The sequence below is a fragment of the Pongo abelii genome, chromosome 1, assembly GCF_028885655.2.
Source record: "Pongo abelii isolate AG06213 chromosome 1, NHGRI_mPonAbe1-v2.0_pri, whole genome shotgun sequence".
Classification (NCBI taxonomy): Eukaryota; Metazoa; Chordata; class Mammalia; order Primates; family Hominidae; genus Pongo; species Pongo abelii.
In genome coordinates this window covers 76,467,077-76,487,347 of record NC_071985.2, presented here as the reverse complement: position 1 = coordinate 76,487,347, position 20,271 = coordinate 76,467,077, and the positions used below count along the sequence as shown (strand labels likewise).

The window sequence follows — 20,271 nt, the reverse complement described above, 5'->3', positions numbered from 1 at the left end:
CCAAGTTGTGAGTGGAAAGAAAAATCTCTTGAAAGAAATTAAAAGTGCTACTCCAGTGAACACACAAATGGTAAGAAGGCAAAACAGCATTATTGCTGATATGGAGAAAAATTGAGTGGTCTGAATAGAAAATCAAATCAACACAATATTCTCTTTAGCCAAAATCTAATCTGGAGAAAGGCCCTAACTCTCTTCAGTTCTATGAAGGCTAAGAGAGGTGAGGAAGCTGCAGAAGAAAAGTTAAGAGCTAGCAGAGATTGGTTCATGAGGTTAAAGGAAAAAAGTCATTTCCATTACATAAAAGTGCAAAGTGAAGAGCAAGTGCTGATGTAGAAGCTGCAGCAAGTTATCCAGAAGATCTAGCTAAGATCATTGATGAAGGTGATTTTCAATGTAGATTTCAATGTAGATTCAGCAGATTTTCAATGCAGATAAACAGCCTTATATTGGAAGAGAATGCTATGGATTACTTTCATTACTAAAAAGGAAAAGCCAATGCCTAGCTTCAAAGCTTCAAAGGACAGACTAACTCTTGTTAGGGGCTAATGCAGCTTGTGACTTTAAGTTGAAGCCAATACTTACTTACCATTCTGAAAATCCTAAGACTCTTAAGAATTAAGCTAAATATATTCTGTCTGAGGTCTAAAAATGAAAAAACAAAACCTGGATGACAGCACATCTCTTTACAGCATGATTTACTAAATATTTTAAGCTCACTATTGATATCTACTGCTCAGAAAAAAAAAAAGATTCCTTTCAAAATATTACTACTCATTGACAATACACTTAGTCATGCAAGAGCTCTGATGGAGATGGACAAGGAGTTGAATGTTGTTTCCCCACCTGCTAGCACAACATCCATTCTGCAGCCCAAGTATCAAGGAGTCATTTTGACTTTCAAGCCTTATTATTTAATAAACACATTTTGTAAGGCTATAGCTGTCATAGATAGTGATTCCTCTGATGGATGTAGGGAAAATCAATAAAAAACCTCATGGATAGAATTCACCATTCTAGGTGCCATTAAGAGCATTCATAATTCATAGCAGGAGGTCAAAATATCAACATTAATAGGAGTCAGGAAGAAGTTGATTTTAACCTTCATAGATGACTTTGAGGGGTTCAAGACTTCAGTGGAGGAAACAGATGTGGTGGAAATAGCAAGGGAACTAGAATTAGAAGTAGAGCCTGAGGATGTGACTGAATTTCTGCAATCTCAGGATAAAACTTGCATGGATGAGGAGTTGCTTCTTATGGATGAGTAAACGAAGTGCTTTCTTAATATGGCATCTACTCCTGGTGAAGATGCTGTGAACATTGTTGAAAGGACAGCAAAGGATTTAGAATATTTTATAAACGTAGTTGCTAAAGCAGTGGCAACAGGTTTTGAGAGGATTGATTCCAATTTTGAAAGAAGCTCTACTCTATGTAAAATGCTATCAAACAGCACTGCATGCTACAGAGAAATCTTTCATGAAAGGAAGAGTCAGTTGATGTGCCAAACTTCATTGCTGTCTTAAAGAAATTGCCACAGCTGCCCAATCTTCAGCAACCACCATCCTGATCTGATCAGTCAGCAGCTATCAACCCTGCACCAGCAAAAAGATTATGAATTGCTGAAGGCTCAGATGATTGTTAGCTTTTTTTTTAGCAAGAAAGCATTTTTTCATTAAGGTATGTAAATAGTTTTCTTAGACACTGTGCTTTTGCATTATAATTGACTACAGTATAGTGTAAACACAACTTTCATATGTACTGGGAAACCATATAATTTGTATGACTTGCTTTATTGTGATATTTATTGCATTATTTGCTTTGTCACATTGTCTGGAATTGAACCTGCAATATCTCCAAGTTATGCCTGATATGTAAATCTCCAGTAGTCTGATCAATTTTAAATACCCGGACAAAATAGGGTCTCTGTAGCAGCAAAGCTGAGGATCAGGCCATGGCATATTGAACTATACTAAGGCTCTGCTATAAGACTTTGCCTAATCTCACCCCAGTTTTCCCCTCTCCCCTTGAACCTACTGCCACCAAGTATCTTATCCTGGATTTCTCTACCGAATGTGTCTATTTGTTATTTTATTATATTTATGCATTTTATTATAAATGGCCTGAGATTCGTTTTAGAAATAACCAACTGTGGCAGAGCCTGCTGTTATCTCCCAACATCCATTCTCTTCTTCTTCTTCCTTCTGCCAATAGAATCTCCAAGTTTTGGCTGATCATATCGCCAGCCCAGAAAGATGATATTTCCCAGCTTCCCTTGCCCATGTGCGTCCATGTGACTAAGTTCTGGCCAATGGAATGTGAGTGATAATGATACATACAGAGGGAGGCTGCTTACCCTCCATTGCCACACATCCCTCCCCAACCATTTCCCCTTTCTAGTTGGTTGGATTGTAGACATGGTAGTAGTGAGCAGGCTTCTACCCTGTGGACAAGAGCAGCACCCTAGGGCATGGAAGAGCAATCAAAGGAAAGGAACTTGGATTTCTAAACAGCTTTGTAGAGTAGAACCATCTCACACTTCTGGACTTTTTGGTGGAGGGGAAAAAAACCCTTCTGTCTTGTTTAAGCCTCTGTTCATTTCGCTTTTGTTAAACTGGCTGAACCAATATCCCAAGTAATACAGCATCTAAATATATGAATAAATGAAAAATGAATAATTTCTAAACCAATTCCTTGAGCTTCATGAGAAATGTCCCCATGACACCCAACAATAACTTGTTTGTATTATTCTCCCCAGCTAATTCATGAATGAGACACATACTTTACCTAACTTCCTGGCTGACTGAGTCATCACGTATGAATTTATTCCCATTGTCAATAATGATATTACTTGTACATAGAGTATAAACTAAAAACAAAGCACATAAATAGTTAGAACCAAAACATTAAATAAGTACTCCAAAAGCAATCATTGTTCAATTAGCCACTAACAAAATTCTATTAATACCTTAATCCACATTTTAAAATCCTGTTTCTGATAAGTCAGTTAAGGCAAAAAGGCAATTTTCTGGACATTGCCTGAACATACTACACTGGGGCAGACATTAATTTTCAATCTGAACGAGGAAAACAGTAGACTGGAGATTCTATGCTAAGGACACTGAGGGAGGAGCTCTCCACAGTTGCCACTCCTGGCAGCAGTCATGCAAAGACAGCACGGTGGTAGCCATCTAAGGCATGGCTGTGGAACCTGCAGGGTGGGGAGAAAGCCCAGCAGCCACAGGCGGTGGTGACCGTGGGCAGCAGAGGTATGTGTGCCTGCCACCAGCATTTGCTACGGCTGTACCAGAGGCTCTGAAGGAGAAGGCAGGAGCTGTGGTGGGGCCTGGAGAAGTGCTGTGCGGAAGGAGAAAGGTAACATTTGTAGGCCATGACTTTGCCATTTCTTAGCCATGTGATTGGGGGGCAGTTAATTTAACCACCACTCAGAGCCACAGCATCCATCACTGAAAAGAGGAGTTAATAGTAATTTCTCCTCCAGTGTCTCTCACACTTGACTAATAACAACAATCACCTGAAGTGCTTGTTAAACATACTGACTCCCGCTGTGGGTTGTGATTCTGTAGGTCTAGGGTGGGATTCTTAACACCAGACAGAATTAAGAAACACTGTAAAATGATGCCCAGGTGCTAGTTGACTTCTCATTGACTTGGTTTTAGGCCAATTCCTTGCATAAAAGAGAATCGGAGGAGCTTTAATGTTGATTATTTTACTTTTCTTCTGGAGCATGGAAAGAACAAAAGTCTTTGCAAAACCACTGGTTATTTGAACTCAAAATTCATGCCCAGATCAGGCCCACAGATACAAATCCTCAGAAAAAACGTGGTGAGGAATAGGAATATGATATTCCATCAAAAATAGCACTTCCTGTTTGGGGAGTTAGGGCACCTGAGGTCTTTCCCTCTCACGTTACATACAGAAGGCTACTCTCTTTGATTGGATTTCTCCACATGCAAGATGGAGAGGTCAATAGTTGCTCCCAAAAAGAAGGTATTAAATAAATACTGTACTCTTTGGGCCTTCGCAGCAGCAGCAAAATAGTAAAGAGAAGTTCTAGGATGGAAATTAGACAATAGCAACAAACTCTGTACATCCACCTCCAGATTCCTTGGTAGGTGAGTCAGTGCTCTTGAGCTCATATCATTCAAGCGGTTTTCTCCCTCTCAGAAACAGATCTGGGGTTCATCTGATTAGGAGGTAATGAGAGGCTGATCCTGAAGATTTCTAGCAGCTTCTGGAAACTTCTCTAGCTAGCTCATAGTGCTCTCACAAATGACAAGGTACACGGCCAGCAGATGCACTGGGCTCTTTGAATCTTGCCTGGAATGTCAGATGCAGCTGCCACCAGACTCCCCAGAAATCTACCAGCTAACCCATGGGGAAAGGCTTTGAGAAAGAGTGGAAAGGAAACCAAGTTTTGTTTTGTGCTACAGATAATGGAGTCTTTGCCCAGAATTTTTCAAGAAATAAATTTTTTAAAATTAGCCCTAAAGACATAAACCTAACTAGATCTTTAATTTAAAAATGTATAAAATCTTTTTATCTTGGTATACTTAACTAGCATTTCAGTTTTTGTTCTAAGAACTGTAAGGATTAGAATGCTCTTGACAAGAGTATCGTTTTTTCATGCTTTCTGACAGCTATTGAAAAATTGCATTTGTACCCGGGCCTGGTGGCTCACGTCTGTAATCCCAGCACTTTGAGTGGAGGCCGAGACAGGCGGATCACCTGAGGCCAGGAGTTCAAGACCAGCCTGGCCAACATGGCGAAACCCCATCTCTACTAAAAATAACAAAAAATAATAATAATAATCCAGATGTGTTTGTGCACACCTGTAATCCCAGCTACTTGGGAGGCTGAGGCATGAGAATTGCTTAAACCTGGGAGGTGGAGGTTGCAGTGAGCCAAGATCGCACCACTGCACTCCAGCCTGGGTGACAGAGTGAAATCTTGTCTCAAAAAAAAAAAAAAGAAAAGAAAATAGCATGTGTGTGTTCAATGACATTTATTGAGCATTTATTAAGTGTCTGGTATTTTATTGAGCATCATCTCAATTCTCAACTGAAAGTTGAAGCTCAGCAAGGCTGGGGAACTTCCTCAAGATCACCCAGCCTGTGAATGGTGGAGTCCAGATCAGAGCCCAAGTTTATCTAATACCACATCCATAACTACTCCATGACTATTGGTCCCTTTCACATTCTCAACATAAGTAACGTTCTGCTCTGTTCCTTTCTACTTAAAAGAATGCATTTTAAAAATCTAATTCAAAGCTGGTTAACTTTATTACTGGGTTCTCTGACAAGTGGGCAAGATAAGTAAAAATGATAAATATGAATAATCATGAGACACGATCTTTCCTACCATTTGCGGTACTTCCACTTTTCGTTCAGCGAGATTATAAACATCAGGAGCCCAGAGTAAATTTAAAACTCCTTTAATTCCAGACCACGTGATTACAACTCCCCAACGCCAATTATATTCATAACTTGAATGCATCAAAATAGGGCTCACTAACAAAATAGTAAGCAACCTGTGGAGAGGGAAACATTAAAAATAAATCTCACCTTGTTTATTAATGTTATTCATAGTTGAAAGCAAGTACTAAATACTAAATTTAATATACAAAAATCAATTCAAGATGGATTAAAGACTTAAATGTTAGACCTAAAACCATAAAAACCCTAGAAGAAAACCTAGGCATTACCATTCAGGACATAGGCATGGGCAAGGACTTCATGTCGAAAACACCAAAAGCAATGGCAACAAAAGCCAAAATTGACAAATGGGATCTAATTAAACTAAAGAGCTTCTGCACAGCAAAGGAAACTACCATCAGAGTGAACAGGCAACCTACAAAATGGGAGAACATTTTCGCAACCTACTCATCTGACAAAGGGCTAATATCCAGAATCTACAATGAACTCCAACAAATTTACAAGAAAAAAACAAACAACCCCATCAAAAAGTGGGTGAAGGACATGAACAGACACTTCTCAAAAGAAGACATTTATGCAGCCAAAAAACACATGAAAAAATGCTCACCATCACTGGCCATCAGAGAAATGCAAATCAAAACCACAATGAGATACCATCTCACACCAGTTAGAATGGCAATCATTAAAAAGTCAGGAAACAACAGGTGCTGGAGAGGATGTGGAGAAATAGGAACACTTTTACACTGTTGGTGGGACTGTAAACTAGTTCAACCCTTGTGGAAGTCAGTGTGGCGATTCCTCAGGGATCTAGAACTAGAAATTCCATTTGACCCAGCCATCCCATTACTAGGTATATACCCAAAGGACTATAAATCATGCTGCTATAAAGACACATGCACACGTATGTTTATTGCAGCATTATTCACAATAGCAAAGACTTGGAACCAACCCAAATGTCCAACAATGATAGACTGGATTAAGAAAATGTGGCACATATACACCATGGAATACTATGCAGCCATAAAAAATGATGAGTTCATGTCCTTTGTAGGGACATGGATGAAATTGGAAATCATCATTCTCAGTAAACTATCGCAAGAACAAAAAACCAAACACCGCATATTCTCACTCATAGGTGGGAATTGAACAATGAGAACACATGGACACAGGAAGGGGAACATCACACTTCGGGGACTGTTGTGGGGTGGGGGGAGGGGGGAGGGATAGCATTGGGAGATATACCTAATGCTAGATGACGAGTTGGTGGGTGTAGTGCACCAGCATGGCATATGTATACATATGTAACTTACCTGCACGTTGCGCACATGTACCATAGAGCCTAAAGTATAATAATAATAATAATAATAATAATAAATTTTCGGGAAAGAAAAAAAATGCAATTTATTGTTAAGTCCTTCCAATTTTCTGAGACTAACCAAATCTACTATTTAAAGTTTGCACATAACACTTAAGTCTTGAAAAATAATGCTAGACCTTCTAAACAAATATAAGGAATTATCATCAACACTATTGTATACTGTTTGGAATTGGGTAGTAAATTCTCACAGGGAAACCTCTTCTAAGAATGCTGACAAGCTCATCTACTCCCTGAAAAGCCATACATGACTGGATTCAAAAATTATAATGGGGGCATGTGCAGATCATGACTCAAATGTAAAATTTTGGGGGGCACATTAATAAACTTAATAAATAATAAAAAATGTTTATTGAGCTCCCACAAGAATCATACACTAAATGTCACACAACTTTAATTTGCGCCTTCTTGCTCTCCAGATTACTTTTCTATAGGACCCTGTGCCAAAATTTAAAATCTATCATCAAGGGACCGGCACTGAGAGAATATCAATACTGTACTTCAAATGATTTAGAACAAATGAAATTTCAGCAAAAGTGAAATCAGATGTGTTCTTAGCCTCAAAAAAAAATATTGTGTATCAGTTGATCAACTACAATTGCACAAGTCAATTTAGAGAATTCCTGTCATTGAGAAACAAAATCTACAATTACCACCTATAATGTATATAATTATTTGGGCAACCTGCTCTGCCTTGCATTCAAGCCTTTTGCAGCGTGACTCTTACCAACCTTTCCAGCCTTACTAAATAACCTTTCCCCAAAATATCAGAGTCCAACCAAAATAGAAACAACTTATGTCATTTCCTGATATCAAAAACAGGGAGGCAGAATAGCAAATACTCTGAAGTCAGCCTATGTGTGTTAAATCTAGCCTTGCCTTTTACTAACTGCATAACTACATAAGCAAGTTAATCTCTCTGTGTCTCAGCTTCTTCATCTGTAAAATGAAGATAATAACAACGGTACTTGCCTCAAAGGATTATTGTGGTAATTCAATTAAATGAGGCAATACTCAGGGCTTAGAATGATGCTTTGCAGGTGGTCAGCACTCAATACATTACCAATACATAATTATGACTATATATGATACATATGTATCCATACAAAATATTCAATCAGCAATGCTTACTATGTTCGTGTATTCCCATTTCTCTATCTTGGCTCATCCTCTCTGAAATATTTTTCTCTAGTCTTTACAGAAAACCCACACACACTTCGAGGGCCAACTTAAGGATAATTCCCTCCATTAAAGCCTTTCCTGTAGTGATGTGGAACCGTCAGTTCAGCAAGATCTCTGGCACTCACTAGCCATTTGACCTTGGAAAAGGTCCTTTGCTTTTCTGGGGGTTGATTTCTTCAAAGTGTAGAAAATAACAGAGATAAATAATTGGAGATGATAATTCTTATCTCCTAGTGTTGTTATGAAGATGAAATGAGATAATGGATGTGTACCTGAGTCAAACATTGTGCTAAAGCCATGTTTCTTTCTTTATGACCAATCTCAGCTTACACATTAGCTCTCATGGCAGAACGAAATGTTAACTTTCAAATGGAATAATTTAGTCTTCTCTAGTTTAAAGATTCTTTGGGTATAACTTGGTCTTGCCTATACAAATAGTCAATTCAAAGTTCCCTATAAAGAGCAGTTTCTCCTGTTTTCCAAGATGCTCCCCCTGCCCTGCCTTCCCAAGACAGGGTCTGGGTGTAGAAGGAAATTCACATAACTCATGGCATCAGGGAAAGTGTTGCAGAGAACACCTGTTGATTTAGGTGTTTTGTGTTACTTGTGTTTGGCCTTTGGCCCCTGTTCTTGAGACATCTACTGGGAAGTATTTTTGATCTATTTTTTTCAGCAAGGCCAATGCATGGTAATTGCTCAGATGACCTGTCTCCTCTGCCAACTAAATGACCACCACCACCCAGCACTGCAGATCCCTTGAGGTCTGCTGCCACTCCCATTTGACCCTAGGTTTGAGTGGTCTCCCATGCAGCCCTCCAACATGGGCTCACTTTGGTGACCCTTCTGGCAAACTCACCAAATATCTTCTGAATTCACCACAGAGGAGGAAAGAACTTCAGATTCCTTCCATGTCAGAAACAGATTAAGGAAGGATCAAAAGTACTATCTCGGGCCTACTGTCTACTTACATAGGTCAACCCACCGTTTCTATTCAGTAGCCTTAGGCCCATGTCACTCTAGGAGGCTATATTTTCTCAGAGTTCCAAACAGGGGGTATAGGTGGGGATATGATGGGGTGGAGCAGTGTCCTCACCCTAATCTCAACCCCCTCTATAATCAGCAATGTTCTATGTCCCCTTCCTGTTTGTCATATCCTCCATCATCTTCACCATGGCATAAAATAAAATTATATAATCCGAATCTACCAAGCTTGTCTCTTGATATGAAAAAAGGGTATTTTCAGAATTTAACAGTCTTCTTCAGCAAAGCCTGGCTTTCAGAACTGTTGTCTCATTGTGGGGTCTCAAAAATATTCAGAAATCAGGAGCTACATATAAACTCTTTATTTTGGAATTTCATCATAAAATCTTAATCCTTTTTTAGCTGAATAGAAGGAAGTTCATACATAAAGAAGTGTAATACGAAAAAGAAAACACTTCAATATATTGCAGGAACACCACTCCTTTTATAGTGGATATTGTGGTGTTCCATTTAGACATCCTCTTCAGGGCTGACAGCCCATCCCCCAACTGGTAGGAATTTGAGGATTTAAGTGGGCCTGCATGGCTCTGCCTCTCACTGCACATTGCTCTGGGCCACAGGGACCTGCCCTACTCAAAGTTGTTGCCTCTCAAGGGATAGCCCTTGGCCAATGACTGCATTATGCAGAGATACAAAGGTCTGTTCCCTTGTCTCAGTGTGGGATGACTCTGAAGGGCTCTTCCAGCTCCACAGTTTCCCAAAGCTCAGGGGAGCCTTGGATGAAACTGTGCTGTGGGTCAGCTTCTCCCCTTGCCCAATTCTGCCTTCCACACTTGCCCAATAAACCTTCTGCAAACAACTGTCCAAACCCTCCCTCTCAGAATCTGCTTCCAGGAAACCCAACCTATGACTCCTTTGAATTTGTAAATCTAGCACAGAGCAGGCTTTGCACAGAACCCCGCAGCTAGCTATGAAGCCCCATAACACGTTTCTTGTTCCTTTTCTATTTTTTATTTTTTATTTTTATTGCTTTTTTTAAGACAGAGTCTCACTCTATCAGCCAGGCTGGAGTGCAGTGGAGTGATCTTGGCTCACTGCAACCTCTGTCTCCCAGGTTCAAGCAATTCTCCTGCCTCAGCCTCCTGAGTAGCTGGGACTACAGGCATGTGCGACCACGCCCAGCTAATCTTTGTATTTTAGTAGAACCAGGGTTTCACCATGTTGGCCAGGCTTGTCTTGAACTCTTGACCTCACATGATCCACCTGCCTTGGCCTCCCAAAGTGCTGGGATTACATGTGTGAGCCACCGTGCCTGGCCCCATAACACATTTCTTAAGCCTCCCATATGAAGCTTATCTTTCCTTATGTTACAGTTATTTATATATTTATTTTATCTCTCCAACTAGAATATAAACTTCTTGAGGAGAGATACTGTGTTTTATGCATCTCTGTGAAACCTGAGACTTCAAACAGCAAGTCCTATTGTATTCACACGGTCAATCCTTTTTAGAGAAAGAGACGTGGGATTGCTGTTTGCCTGGGATGGAGGTGGGGGTGAGGGATGTCACCAGAGACCAGTGAAAAAAATGTACCATATTGTTTGCCTTCTAAGCTGAAAGACTACTTATTTTTTAAGGCAAGTTTGCATAGCTGTACAACCAAGACCTGGAAGTAGAATTAGCTGAATCAGCATCCTCTGACCTCAGACTAAAGAGTTGATAGGAGACAGTGTCTCTGTTCTACCCTTAGTTCCAGCTCTTCACATTGGGGGAAGCTTGTCAGAGAAATGTGGGGTCCTGCTGATGAATGGAGTATGGATGGGAAGTCTGACAATCTCTCAGGAGTGTGACTAACCTGAGGGACTTAGATACAACAGAGTCCTGACTAGAGCCCCTGTCCAGGTGACAGCCTTCAAGGACATCAGCAGCTGGTCCCAGAACAGGCTTGACCAGATAAAATGAAGATCACTTGTCCCTTCCATTGCCACCATCAGTGGCCAATCATACATGAAAAAGATCAGCCACTCCCACCCATTCCCCCAAGGACTGACCAATCACATAAGACACACACACACACACACACACACACACACACACACACACACACACACACACACACGACTGTAGCTAATCCAACAATCCTGAACTGACCTGGGAAGTCACTAGATTGGAATGAATTTACCTGATTGTAGGTAAACTAAATCCACCAGGATCCAGCTCACAGCTATGTAGTAAAGCCAGTTCTAGAAATAAAATTTCATTTTTTTGAGTACTAAAAATCTGGGCACCATTATAATAGGAATTAAGTTATATGCCCATTACAAGTCTATAGGAAAAAAATTCGTTAAGGTCATTATTCAAGTCAGAAACTAGCCCCTGTGCCCAATGACTATTGAAAAACATTCAAAGCTCCCTAGAAGTGTTGACTGCAACATCAAAAAGGCCAAATTAATCTTTGTCAAGGTGGAAATCAATTATACTTTTTTTTCTAATTTTGTACCTCATCAAAGCGAAATCATGAGGTCTGGATTTTAAAAAATATCTTTTAATGCATTTCATAATGTTTATTTTTCTGATTATCATAAATGCAAGCAATCTCACAAATTGTAGCTTTCAGTCTACCTTAAAAGATTATTAATTTTAAATATTCCTTAAACATTTTATACATAGTGGAGCTTATTAACAGATTAGGAACAATCTTCTATTAATCTTAAAAATATACACATCAAGGGTAAATGATTTTATAAAAGGAAAGTACAAGATTTTCTTGTCCATAATTCACACCCCTCAGGACCTTTGGATTCTTTCTAATTTTTCATCTCTATGAATATAACTACAATGAAAATGCTTTGAATAAATCATCATCCAGATTTTTAAAATAATTTAACAGCTTCATTGGTATACAGAAATCTGCACATATTTAGCATATATAATTTGATGAGCACATTATCCACTCCACATTTTAAATCCCATTCTTAGAAGTGGAATACAAACATTTATAAGATTCTTACAGTTATTTAGTCATTCAACAAATATATATAAAAATTTTATTCCAGAATCTAAGAATGTTGTAGAGATCAAGAGAGCTGATCCCTTCCCCCAGGGATTATATTTCACTGCAGAAACAAACATTAAATCATTAACTATACAAGTAAGTATTCTATAATACTTGCAGGGAGTGCTAAAAGGAGAACTACACATGAGAAAGAGTGTGGGAGAGCGGTGCCTCCCCTGGTGGAGGTGGACGGCAGGGACAAGAAGCAGGGAGGCTTTCCCTAAGTAAGGATCGTTTGTCCTATAATCTGAAGGCACCGGGGGCCAGGATGAAGGACAGCCAGAGGATAGCCTTGGAAGGACCTGAAGGAACAAGTATCTGAGGAACTTTGTCACACGTGTTTGGAGTGAAGACAGCAAGCAGAAGAGGGTCATTTGAGCCGGCTGATGAGGGGGGCAGGGCCAGTGTTCCACAAGGTCTTTATCACAGTCTCACAGGGCTGAATGCATGGTTTTTAGGAACCACTGATTTTACCACTTTTCATTTTATTTTTAAAAATTTCTAGTGAGTTTGAAACTTAAAAATGTTTTAGCCATTCATATTTCTTCTTTTATGAACTTGTCATATCCTTCATAATTTTTTTTAATGCTCCCTCAACCCAGCTTTTCCCAACTCCAGGAAGAACCAGGAAGAGAAGGCCAATCTAGTTACTTTATCTTGGTTTTAAATGATGAAGCAATACATGAATACTGAAAAAATCTCAAATAGTAAAAAAGTATATTAAAATTTTTTTAATTTTTAATTTTTGTGGGTACAGAGTAGGTGTGTGTATTTATGGGGCACGTGAGATATTTGATACAGGGCATGCAATGCATAATAATGACATCATGCTAAATGGGGTATCTACGCCCTCAATCATTTATCCTTTGTGTTACAGACAATCCAATTAGACCCTCTTAGTTATTTTTAATTGTACAATTAAATTATTATCAACTATAGTCACCCTGTTGTGCCATCAAATACTAGATTTTACTCATTCTTTCTATTTTTCATACCTGTTAACCATCCTCACTTTTGCCCCTTATCCCCCTACTACCCTTCCCAGCCTCTGGTAACCATCCCTCTACTCTCTACCTCCATGAGTTCAATTGTTTTAATTTTTACATCCCACAAATAAGTGAAAACATGTGAAATTTGTCTTTCTGTGCCTGGCTTATTTCATTTAACATTAATGACCTCCAGTTCTTTCCATATTGTTGCAAATGACAGGATCTCATTCTTTTTTATGGCTAAATAGTATTCCATTGTGTATATGTACCACATTTTCTTTACCCATTCATCTGTTAATGGACACTTAGGTCACTTCCAAATCTTGGTTATTGTGAATAGTGCTGCAATAAACATGGGAGTGCAGATACTTCTTTGATATACTGATTTCCTTTATTTGGAGTATATATGCAGCAGAGTGATTGCTGAATGATATAACTCTGTGTTTACTTTTTTGAGGAACCTCCAAAATATTGTTTGTAGTGGTTGTACTAATCTACATTCCCACCAACAGTGTATGTGAGTTCCCTTTTCTCCACATCCTCACCATCGTTTGTTATTGCTTGTCTTTTGGATAAAATCCATTTTAACTGGGATCAGATGATATCTTATTGTAGTTTTGAGTTGCACTTCCCTGATGATCAATGACGTTGGGCATATTTTCATATACCTGTTTACCATCTGTATGTCTTCTTTAGAGAAATGTCTACTCAGATCTTTTGCCCATTTTTTAATCAGATTTTTAGTTGTTTTCCTATTGACTTGTTTGAGCTCCTTATATATTCTGGTTATGAAACTCTCATCAGATGGGTAGTTTTCTTTTCTTTTTTTTTTTTTTTTTTTTGAGATGGAGTTTTGCTCTGTCACCCAGGCTGGACTGCAGTGGCACGATCTCGGCTCACTGCAAGCTCTGCCTCCCGGGTTCATGCCATTCTCCTGCCTCAGCCTCCCGAGTAGCTGGAACTACAGGCGCCTGCCACTGCGCCTGGCTAATTTTTTATATTTTTAGTAGAGACAGGGTTTCACCCTGTTAGCCAGGATGGTCTCGATCTCTTGACCTCATGATCTGCCCGCCTCAGCCTCCCAAAGTGCTGGGATTACAGGCATGAGCCACCGCGCCCGGCCGGGTAGTTTTCTTTTTTCTTTTTCTTTTTTTTGAGACAGTCTCACTCTGTCGCCCAGGCTGGAGTGCAGTGGTGCGATCTCGGCTCACTGCAACCTCTGCCTCCTGGGTTCAAGCGATTCTCCTGCCTCAGCCTCCCGAGTAGCTGGGATTACAGGCATGCACCACTGCACAGATGGGTGGTTTCCTCCCATTCTGTGGGTTGTCTCTTCAATTTGTTGAGTGTTTCCTTTACTATACAGAAGCTTTTTAACTTTATGTTATCTCATTTGTCCATTTTTTCTTTGATTGCTTGCATTTGTGGGTTATTACTCAAGAAATCTATGTCCAGACCAGTGTCCTAGAGGGTTTCCCCAATGTTTTCTTGCAGTAGTTTCATAGGTTGGGGTCTTAGATTTACATATTTAATCCATTTTGATTTTATTTTTGCATGTGGTGAGAGTTAGGCACCTAGTTTCTTTCTTTCACTTATGGATATCCAGTTTTCCCAGCACCATTTATTGAAGAGACTGTTCTTTCTCCAGTATACGTTCTTGTCACCTTTGTCAAAAAAGAGTTCACTGTAGACATATGGATTTATTTCTGGGTTCTCTTTTCTGTTCCATTGGTCTATGTGTCTGTTTTTATGCCATTCCCATGCTGTGTTCATTACTATAGCTCTGCAGTATAATTTGAAGTCAAGTAATGTGATTCCTACAGTTTTGGTTTTTTTTTGCTCAGGTTATCTTTGGTTATTCTGGGTCTTTTGTGTTGCCACATAAATTTTAGAATTATTTTTCTTATTTCTGTGAAGAACGTAATTGGTATTTTAATAGAGGTTGCATTGAATCTGTAGATCATTTTAGATAGTATGGACATTTTAACAATATTGATCCTTCCAATTCATGAATGTGGAATGTCTTTTTTTATCATGAAGGCATGTTTTTATCATGAAGGCATGCTGAATTTTATCAAATGCTTTTTCATCATCAATTGAAATGATTACATGGTTTTTGTCCTTCATTCTGTTGCTATGATGTATCACATAGATTGATTTGCATATGTTGAACCATCCCTGCATCCCTGGGATAAGTCCCAGGGATGATCATGATGAATGATCTTTTTAATGCATTGTTGAATTATGTTTGCTTACATTTTGTTGAGGATTTTTACATCAATATTCATGAGAGATATTGACCTGAAGTTTTCTTTTTTTGATGTGTTTTTGTCTGGTGTTGGTATCAGGGTAATACTGACTTCTTAGAACAAGTTTGGAAGTATTTCCTCCTCCTCTATTTTTCAGAATAATTTGAGTATAATGGGTATTAGTTCTTCTTTAAATGTTTGGTAGAATTCAGCATGGTAGAAGCCATCAGGTCAGGGCTTATCTTTGCTGGGGGACTTTTTATTACAGTTTTGATCTCATTACTTGTTATTGGTCTGTTCAGGTTTTGGATCTCTTCATGATTCAGTTAGAGTAGGTGGTATGTGTCTGTTGCGGGAAGTCAAGGACCTTAAACGGAGGGACCGGCTGAAGCCATGACAGAAGAACGTGGATTGTGAAGATTTTATGGACATTTATTAGTTCCCCAAATTAATACTTTCATAATTTCTTATGCCTGTCTTTACTGCAATCTCTAAACATAAATTGTAAAGATTTCATGGACACTTATCACTTCCCCAGTCAATACCCTTGTGATTTCCTATGCCTGTCTTTACTTTAATCTCTTAATCCTGTCAGTTGAAGAGGATGTATATCGTTCCAGGACCCTGTAATAATTGTGTTAACTACAAAAATTGTACAGCATGTGTGTTTGAGCAATATGAAATGTGGGCACCCTGAAAAAAGAACAGGATAACAGCAATTGTTCAGGGAATAAGAGAGATAACCTTAAACTCTGACCGCCGGTGAGCCGGGCAGAACAGAGCCATATTTTCTCTTCTTTCAAAAGCAAATGGGAGAAATATCACTGAATTCTTTTTCTCAGCATGGAACGTCCTTGAGAAAGTGAATGCCCACCTAGGGGTAGGTCTCTGAACTGGCCCCCCTGGGGCGTACCTGTCTCTTATGGTCGAGATTGCAGAGGTGAAATAAACTCCAGTATCCTATAGCGCTCCTAGGCTTATTAGGAAGAGGAAATTCCCACCTAATAAATTTTGGTCAGACGGTTGATCTCAAAACCCTGTCTCCTGATAAGATGTTATCAATGACGGTGGTGCCCAAAACTTCATTAGCAATTTTAATTTCACCTCGGTCCTGTGGGTCTGTGATCTCACCCTGCCTCCACTTCCCTTGTGATATTCTATTACCCTGTTAAGTACTTGATGTCTGTCACCCACACCTATTTGTATACTCCCTCCCCTTTTGAAACTCCCTAATAAAAACTTGCTGGTTTTTGTGGCTTGTGGGGCATCACGGATCCTACCAAAGTGTGATGTCTCCCCCAGACGCCCAGCTTTAAAATTTCTCTCTTTTGTACTCTGTCCCTTTATTTCTGAAGCCAGCCAATGCTTAGGAAAATAGAAAAGAACCTACGTGATTATCGGGGCAGGTCTCCCGATATCTGGTACCCACGTGGTCTTTCTTTTGATCTCATTACTTGTTGTTGGTCTGTTCAGGTTTTGGATCTCTCCATGATTCAGTTAGGGTAGGTGGTACATGTCTAGGAATTTGTCCATTTCTTCTAGGTTTTCCAATTTATTGGCACATAGTTGCTCATGGTAACCAGTAATGATCCTTTGAATTTCTGTGGTATCAATCATAATGTCTCACTTTTCATCTCTGATTCTATTTATTTGGATCCTCTCTTTTTTTCTTAGTCTAGGTAAAGGTTTGTCATTTTTGTTTATCTTTTCAAAAAACCAACTTTTTGTTTCATTTATATTTTCTATTTTTTTCATTTCAATTTCATTTATTTGTGCTCTAATATGTATTATTTCTTTTCATCTACCAATTTTGAGTTTGGTTTGCTCTTCCTTTTCTAGTTCTTTAAGAAGCATCATTAGGCTATTTGTTTGGAGTTTGTTTGTTTTTTTCTTTTTTGATGTAGGCACATGTAGCTATAAATTTCCCTCTTAGTACTGCTTTTGCTGCATCCCATAAGTTTTGGTATGTTGTGTTTCTATTATCATATGTTTCAAGAAATTTTTCAGTTTCCTTCTTAATTTCTTCATTGATGCACTTTCATTCAGGAGTATTTTGTTTAATTTACCTGTGTTGTATAGTTTGCAAAATTCTTCTTGTTATTGATTTCTTGTTTTATTCTGGAAAATGCTTGATATTATTTCAGTTTTTTTGAACATTTTAAGACTTGTTTTATGACCTAACATATGGTCTGTCCTTCAGAATGATCCATGTGCTGAGGAGAAAAGTGTGTATTCTGCAGCTCTTGGACAAAATGTTCTGTAAGTATCTATAAGGTCTATTTGTTCCATGGTGCAAATTAAGTCCAATGTTTCTTTGTTAATATTTTTGTCTGGAAGATCTGTCCAATGCCAAAAGTGGGGTGTTGAAGTCTCAGTTATTATTGCATTGAGGTTTCTCTCTCTTTGGCACTAATAATATTTGTTTTATCTGGGTGCTCCAGTGTTGGGTGCATATACATTTAAAACTGTCATACCATCTTGCTGAATTGACTCCTTTATCATTATATAACAACCTTCTTTGTCTCTTCTTACAGTTTTTGTCTTGAAATGTATTTTGTCTGATGTAAGTATAGCTACTCTTGCTCTTTTTGGTTTCCACTGGCATGGAATGTCCTTTTCCATCCCTTTATTGTCAGTCTATATGTATCTTTATAGGTGAAGTGTTTTTCTTGGAGACAACAGATCACTGGGTCTTGTTTTTTTATTATTAATTCAGCCACTCTGTCTTTTGATTGGAGAGTTTAGTCCATTTACATTCAATGTTATTATTGATAAGTAAGGACTTACTGCTACTATTTTGTTATTTGCTTTCTGGTTGTTTTGTGGTCTTCTCTTTCTTCTTTCCTTCCTTCCAGCCCTTTCAATGAAGGTGATTTTCACTGGCAGTATGATTTAATTTCTTGCTTTTAATTTTTTGTCTATCTGTTGTATTTTTTAATTTAAGGTTACCATGAGGCTGGTAAATACTATCTTATAACCCATCATTTAAAATTGATGACACTTAACACTAATTGCATAAACGAAGAAATAAGCAAAAAGACTGACAAAAAAGCTACACTTTGACTTTACCCCCCTGCTATTTAACTTTTTGTTGTTTCTTTATGTCTTATTGTATGTACTGTCTATGTCTTGAAAAGTTGTTGAAGTAATTACAACTATGATAAATGTAGTTTGTCATTTTGCATTTCTACTTAGGAGTAGTTTACACACCACAATTACAGAGTTTTTAAAATCTTTTATTTTAGGTTTGGGAGTACATGTGAAGGTTTGTTACATAGGTAAACACATGTCACAGGGGTTTATTGTACCTATTATTTCATCATGAAGGTATTAAGCCCAGTACCTAATAGTTATTTTTTCTGCTCCTCTCCCTCCTCCCATCCTCCCACCTCAAGTAGATCTCAGTGTCTGTTGTTTCCTTCTTTGTATTCATAAGTTCTTATCATTTAGCCTCCACTTGTAAGTGATAACATGTAGTGTTTGGTTTTCTGTTCCCATGTTAGTTTGCTAAGGATAATAACCTCCAACTCTATCCATGTTCCACAAAAGACATGATCTCAGTCTTTTTTATGGCTGCATAGTATTCCATGGTGTATATGTATTACATTTTCTTTATCCAATCTGGCATTGATGAGCATTTAGGTTGATTCCATGCCTTTGCTATTGTGAATAGTGCTGCAATGAACATTCATGTTCATGTGTCTTTATAGTAAAATGATTTATATTCCTCTGAGTATATACCGAATAATGAGATTGCTGGGCCAAATGGCAGTTCCTCTTTTAGCTCTTTGAGGAATTGCCAGACAGTGTTATAATAGTCCATGATTTTCCATGTACCCACTATTATCAGTAAGTCTGTGTCCTGAACATTTGTTGAAATTGTCATGTTTGATAGGTTCATCTTTTAGTCTTTCTATTCAAAATATGAGTAGTTTACCCACCACAATTACGGTGTCATAGTATTCTATGTTTTTGTGTGTACCTACTATTACCAGTGAGTTTTATATCTTCTGATGATTTCTTATTGCTTATTAACATCCTTTTCTTTCAGATTGAAAAACTCCCTTTAGCATTTCTTCTAGGACAGGTCTGATGTTGATGAAATCCCTCAGCTTTTGTTTGTCTGGGAAAGTCTTCATTTATCCTTCATGTTTGAAGGATATTTTTGCAGGTATACTATTCTTGGGTAAAAGTTATTTTCCTTCAGCACTTTAAATATGTCATGCCACTCTCTCCTAGTCTGTAAGGTTTCCACCGAAAAGTCTGCTGCCAGACTTTTGCCTTTTGTCTCCTCTGACTGCATATTTTCAAATAGCCTGTCTTCAGGCTCAGTAATTCTTCCTTCTGCTTGATCAGTTCTGCTATTAAGAGACTCTAATGCATTCCTCAGTATGTCACTTGCATTTTTTACTCTAGAATTTCTGCTTGATTGGTGCTTCATTGTAAGTTGTTTCTTTTCTGCTTTTAGGGTCCTTTCTTTATCTGTGATCTTTGGGAGTTTGATTATTAAATGTCTTGAGGTAGCCTTCTTTGGGTTAAATCTGCTCAGCGTTCTACAACCTTCTTGTACTTGAATATTGGTATCTTTCTCTTGGTTTGGGAAGTTCTCTGATATTACCACTTTGAATAAACTTTCTACCCCTATTTCTTTCTCTACCTCCTCTTTAAGGCCAATAACACTTAGACTTGCCCTTTTGAGGTTATTTCCTAGTAGGTGTGCCTCATTCTTTTTTATTCTTTTTTCTTTTGCGTCTTCTGACTGTGTGTTCTCGAATAGTCTGTCTTCAAGCTGACTAATTCTTTCTTCTCAAGCAATTCAGGAGAATCACTTGAGCCCAGGAGTTCAAGACCAGCCTGGGCAACACAGCAAGATCCTGTCCCAAAAAGAAATAAAAAATAAAAAGTAGTATGAAAAGCCTTAGAAATCTGCCTGGTGTTCTAGTCTATTGTGATTAAGCTGGTATTCAAACCATAAGACAAAGTTCTTCCCGCTC

General features: G+C 38.5%; 1 protein-coding gene and 1 long non-coding RNA gene across 4 annotated transcripts in view; one reads left to right on the top strand and one right to left on the bottom strand.

Moving 5' to 3' along the window:
* LOC129048791 (uncharacterized) overlaps positions 1–20,271 on the top strand; it is a 116,825-nt gene that overhangs the window by 56,546 nt on the left and 40,008 nt on the right. The window lies entirely within an intron of this gene.
* Positions 1–20,271, bottom strand: part of SLC9C2 (solute carrier family 9 member C2 (putative)) — a 111,483-nt gene that overhangs the window by 52,036 nt on the left and 39,176 nt on the right. The window contains exons 9-10 of the mRNA XM_024239952.3: positions 5,377–5,545; positions 2,782–2,863 (exon numbers count right to left, since the gene is read on the bottom strand). Of these exons, the coding sequence (XP_024095720.2) occupies positions 2,782–2,863; positions 5,377–5,545 (251 nt within the window). The remainder of the gene's footprint in view (positions 1–2,781; positions 2,864–5,376; positions 5,546–20,271) is intronic.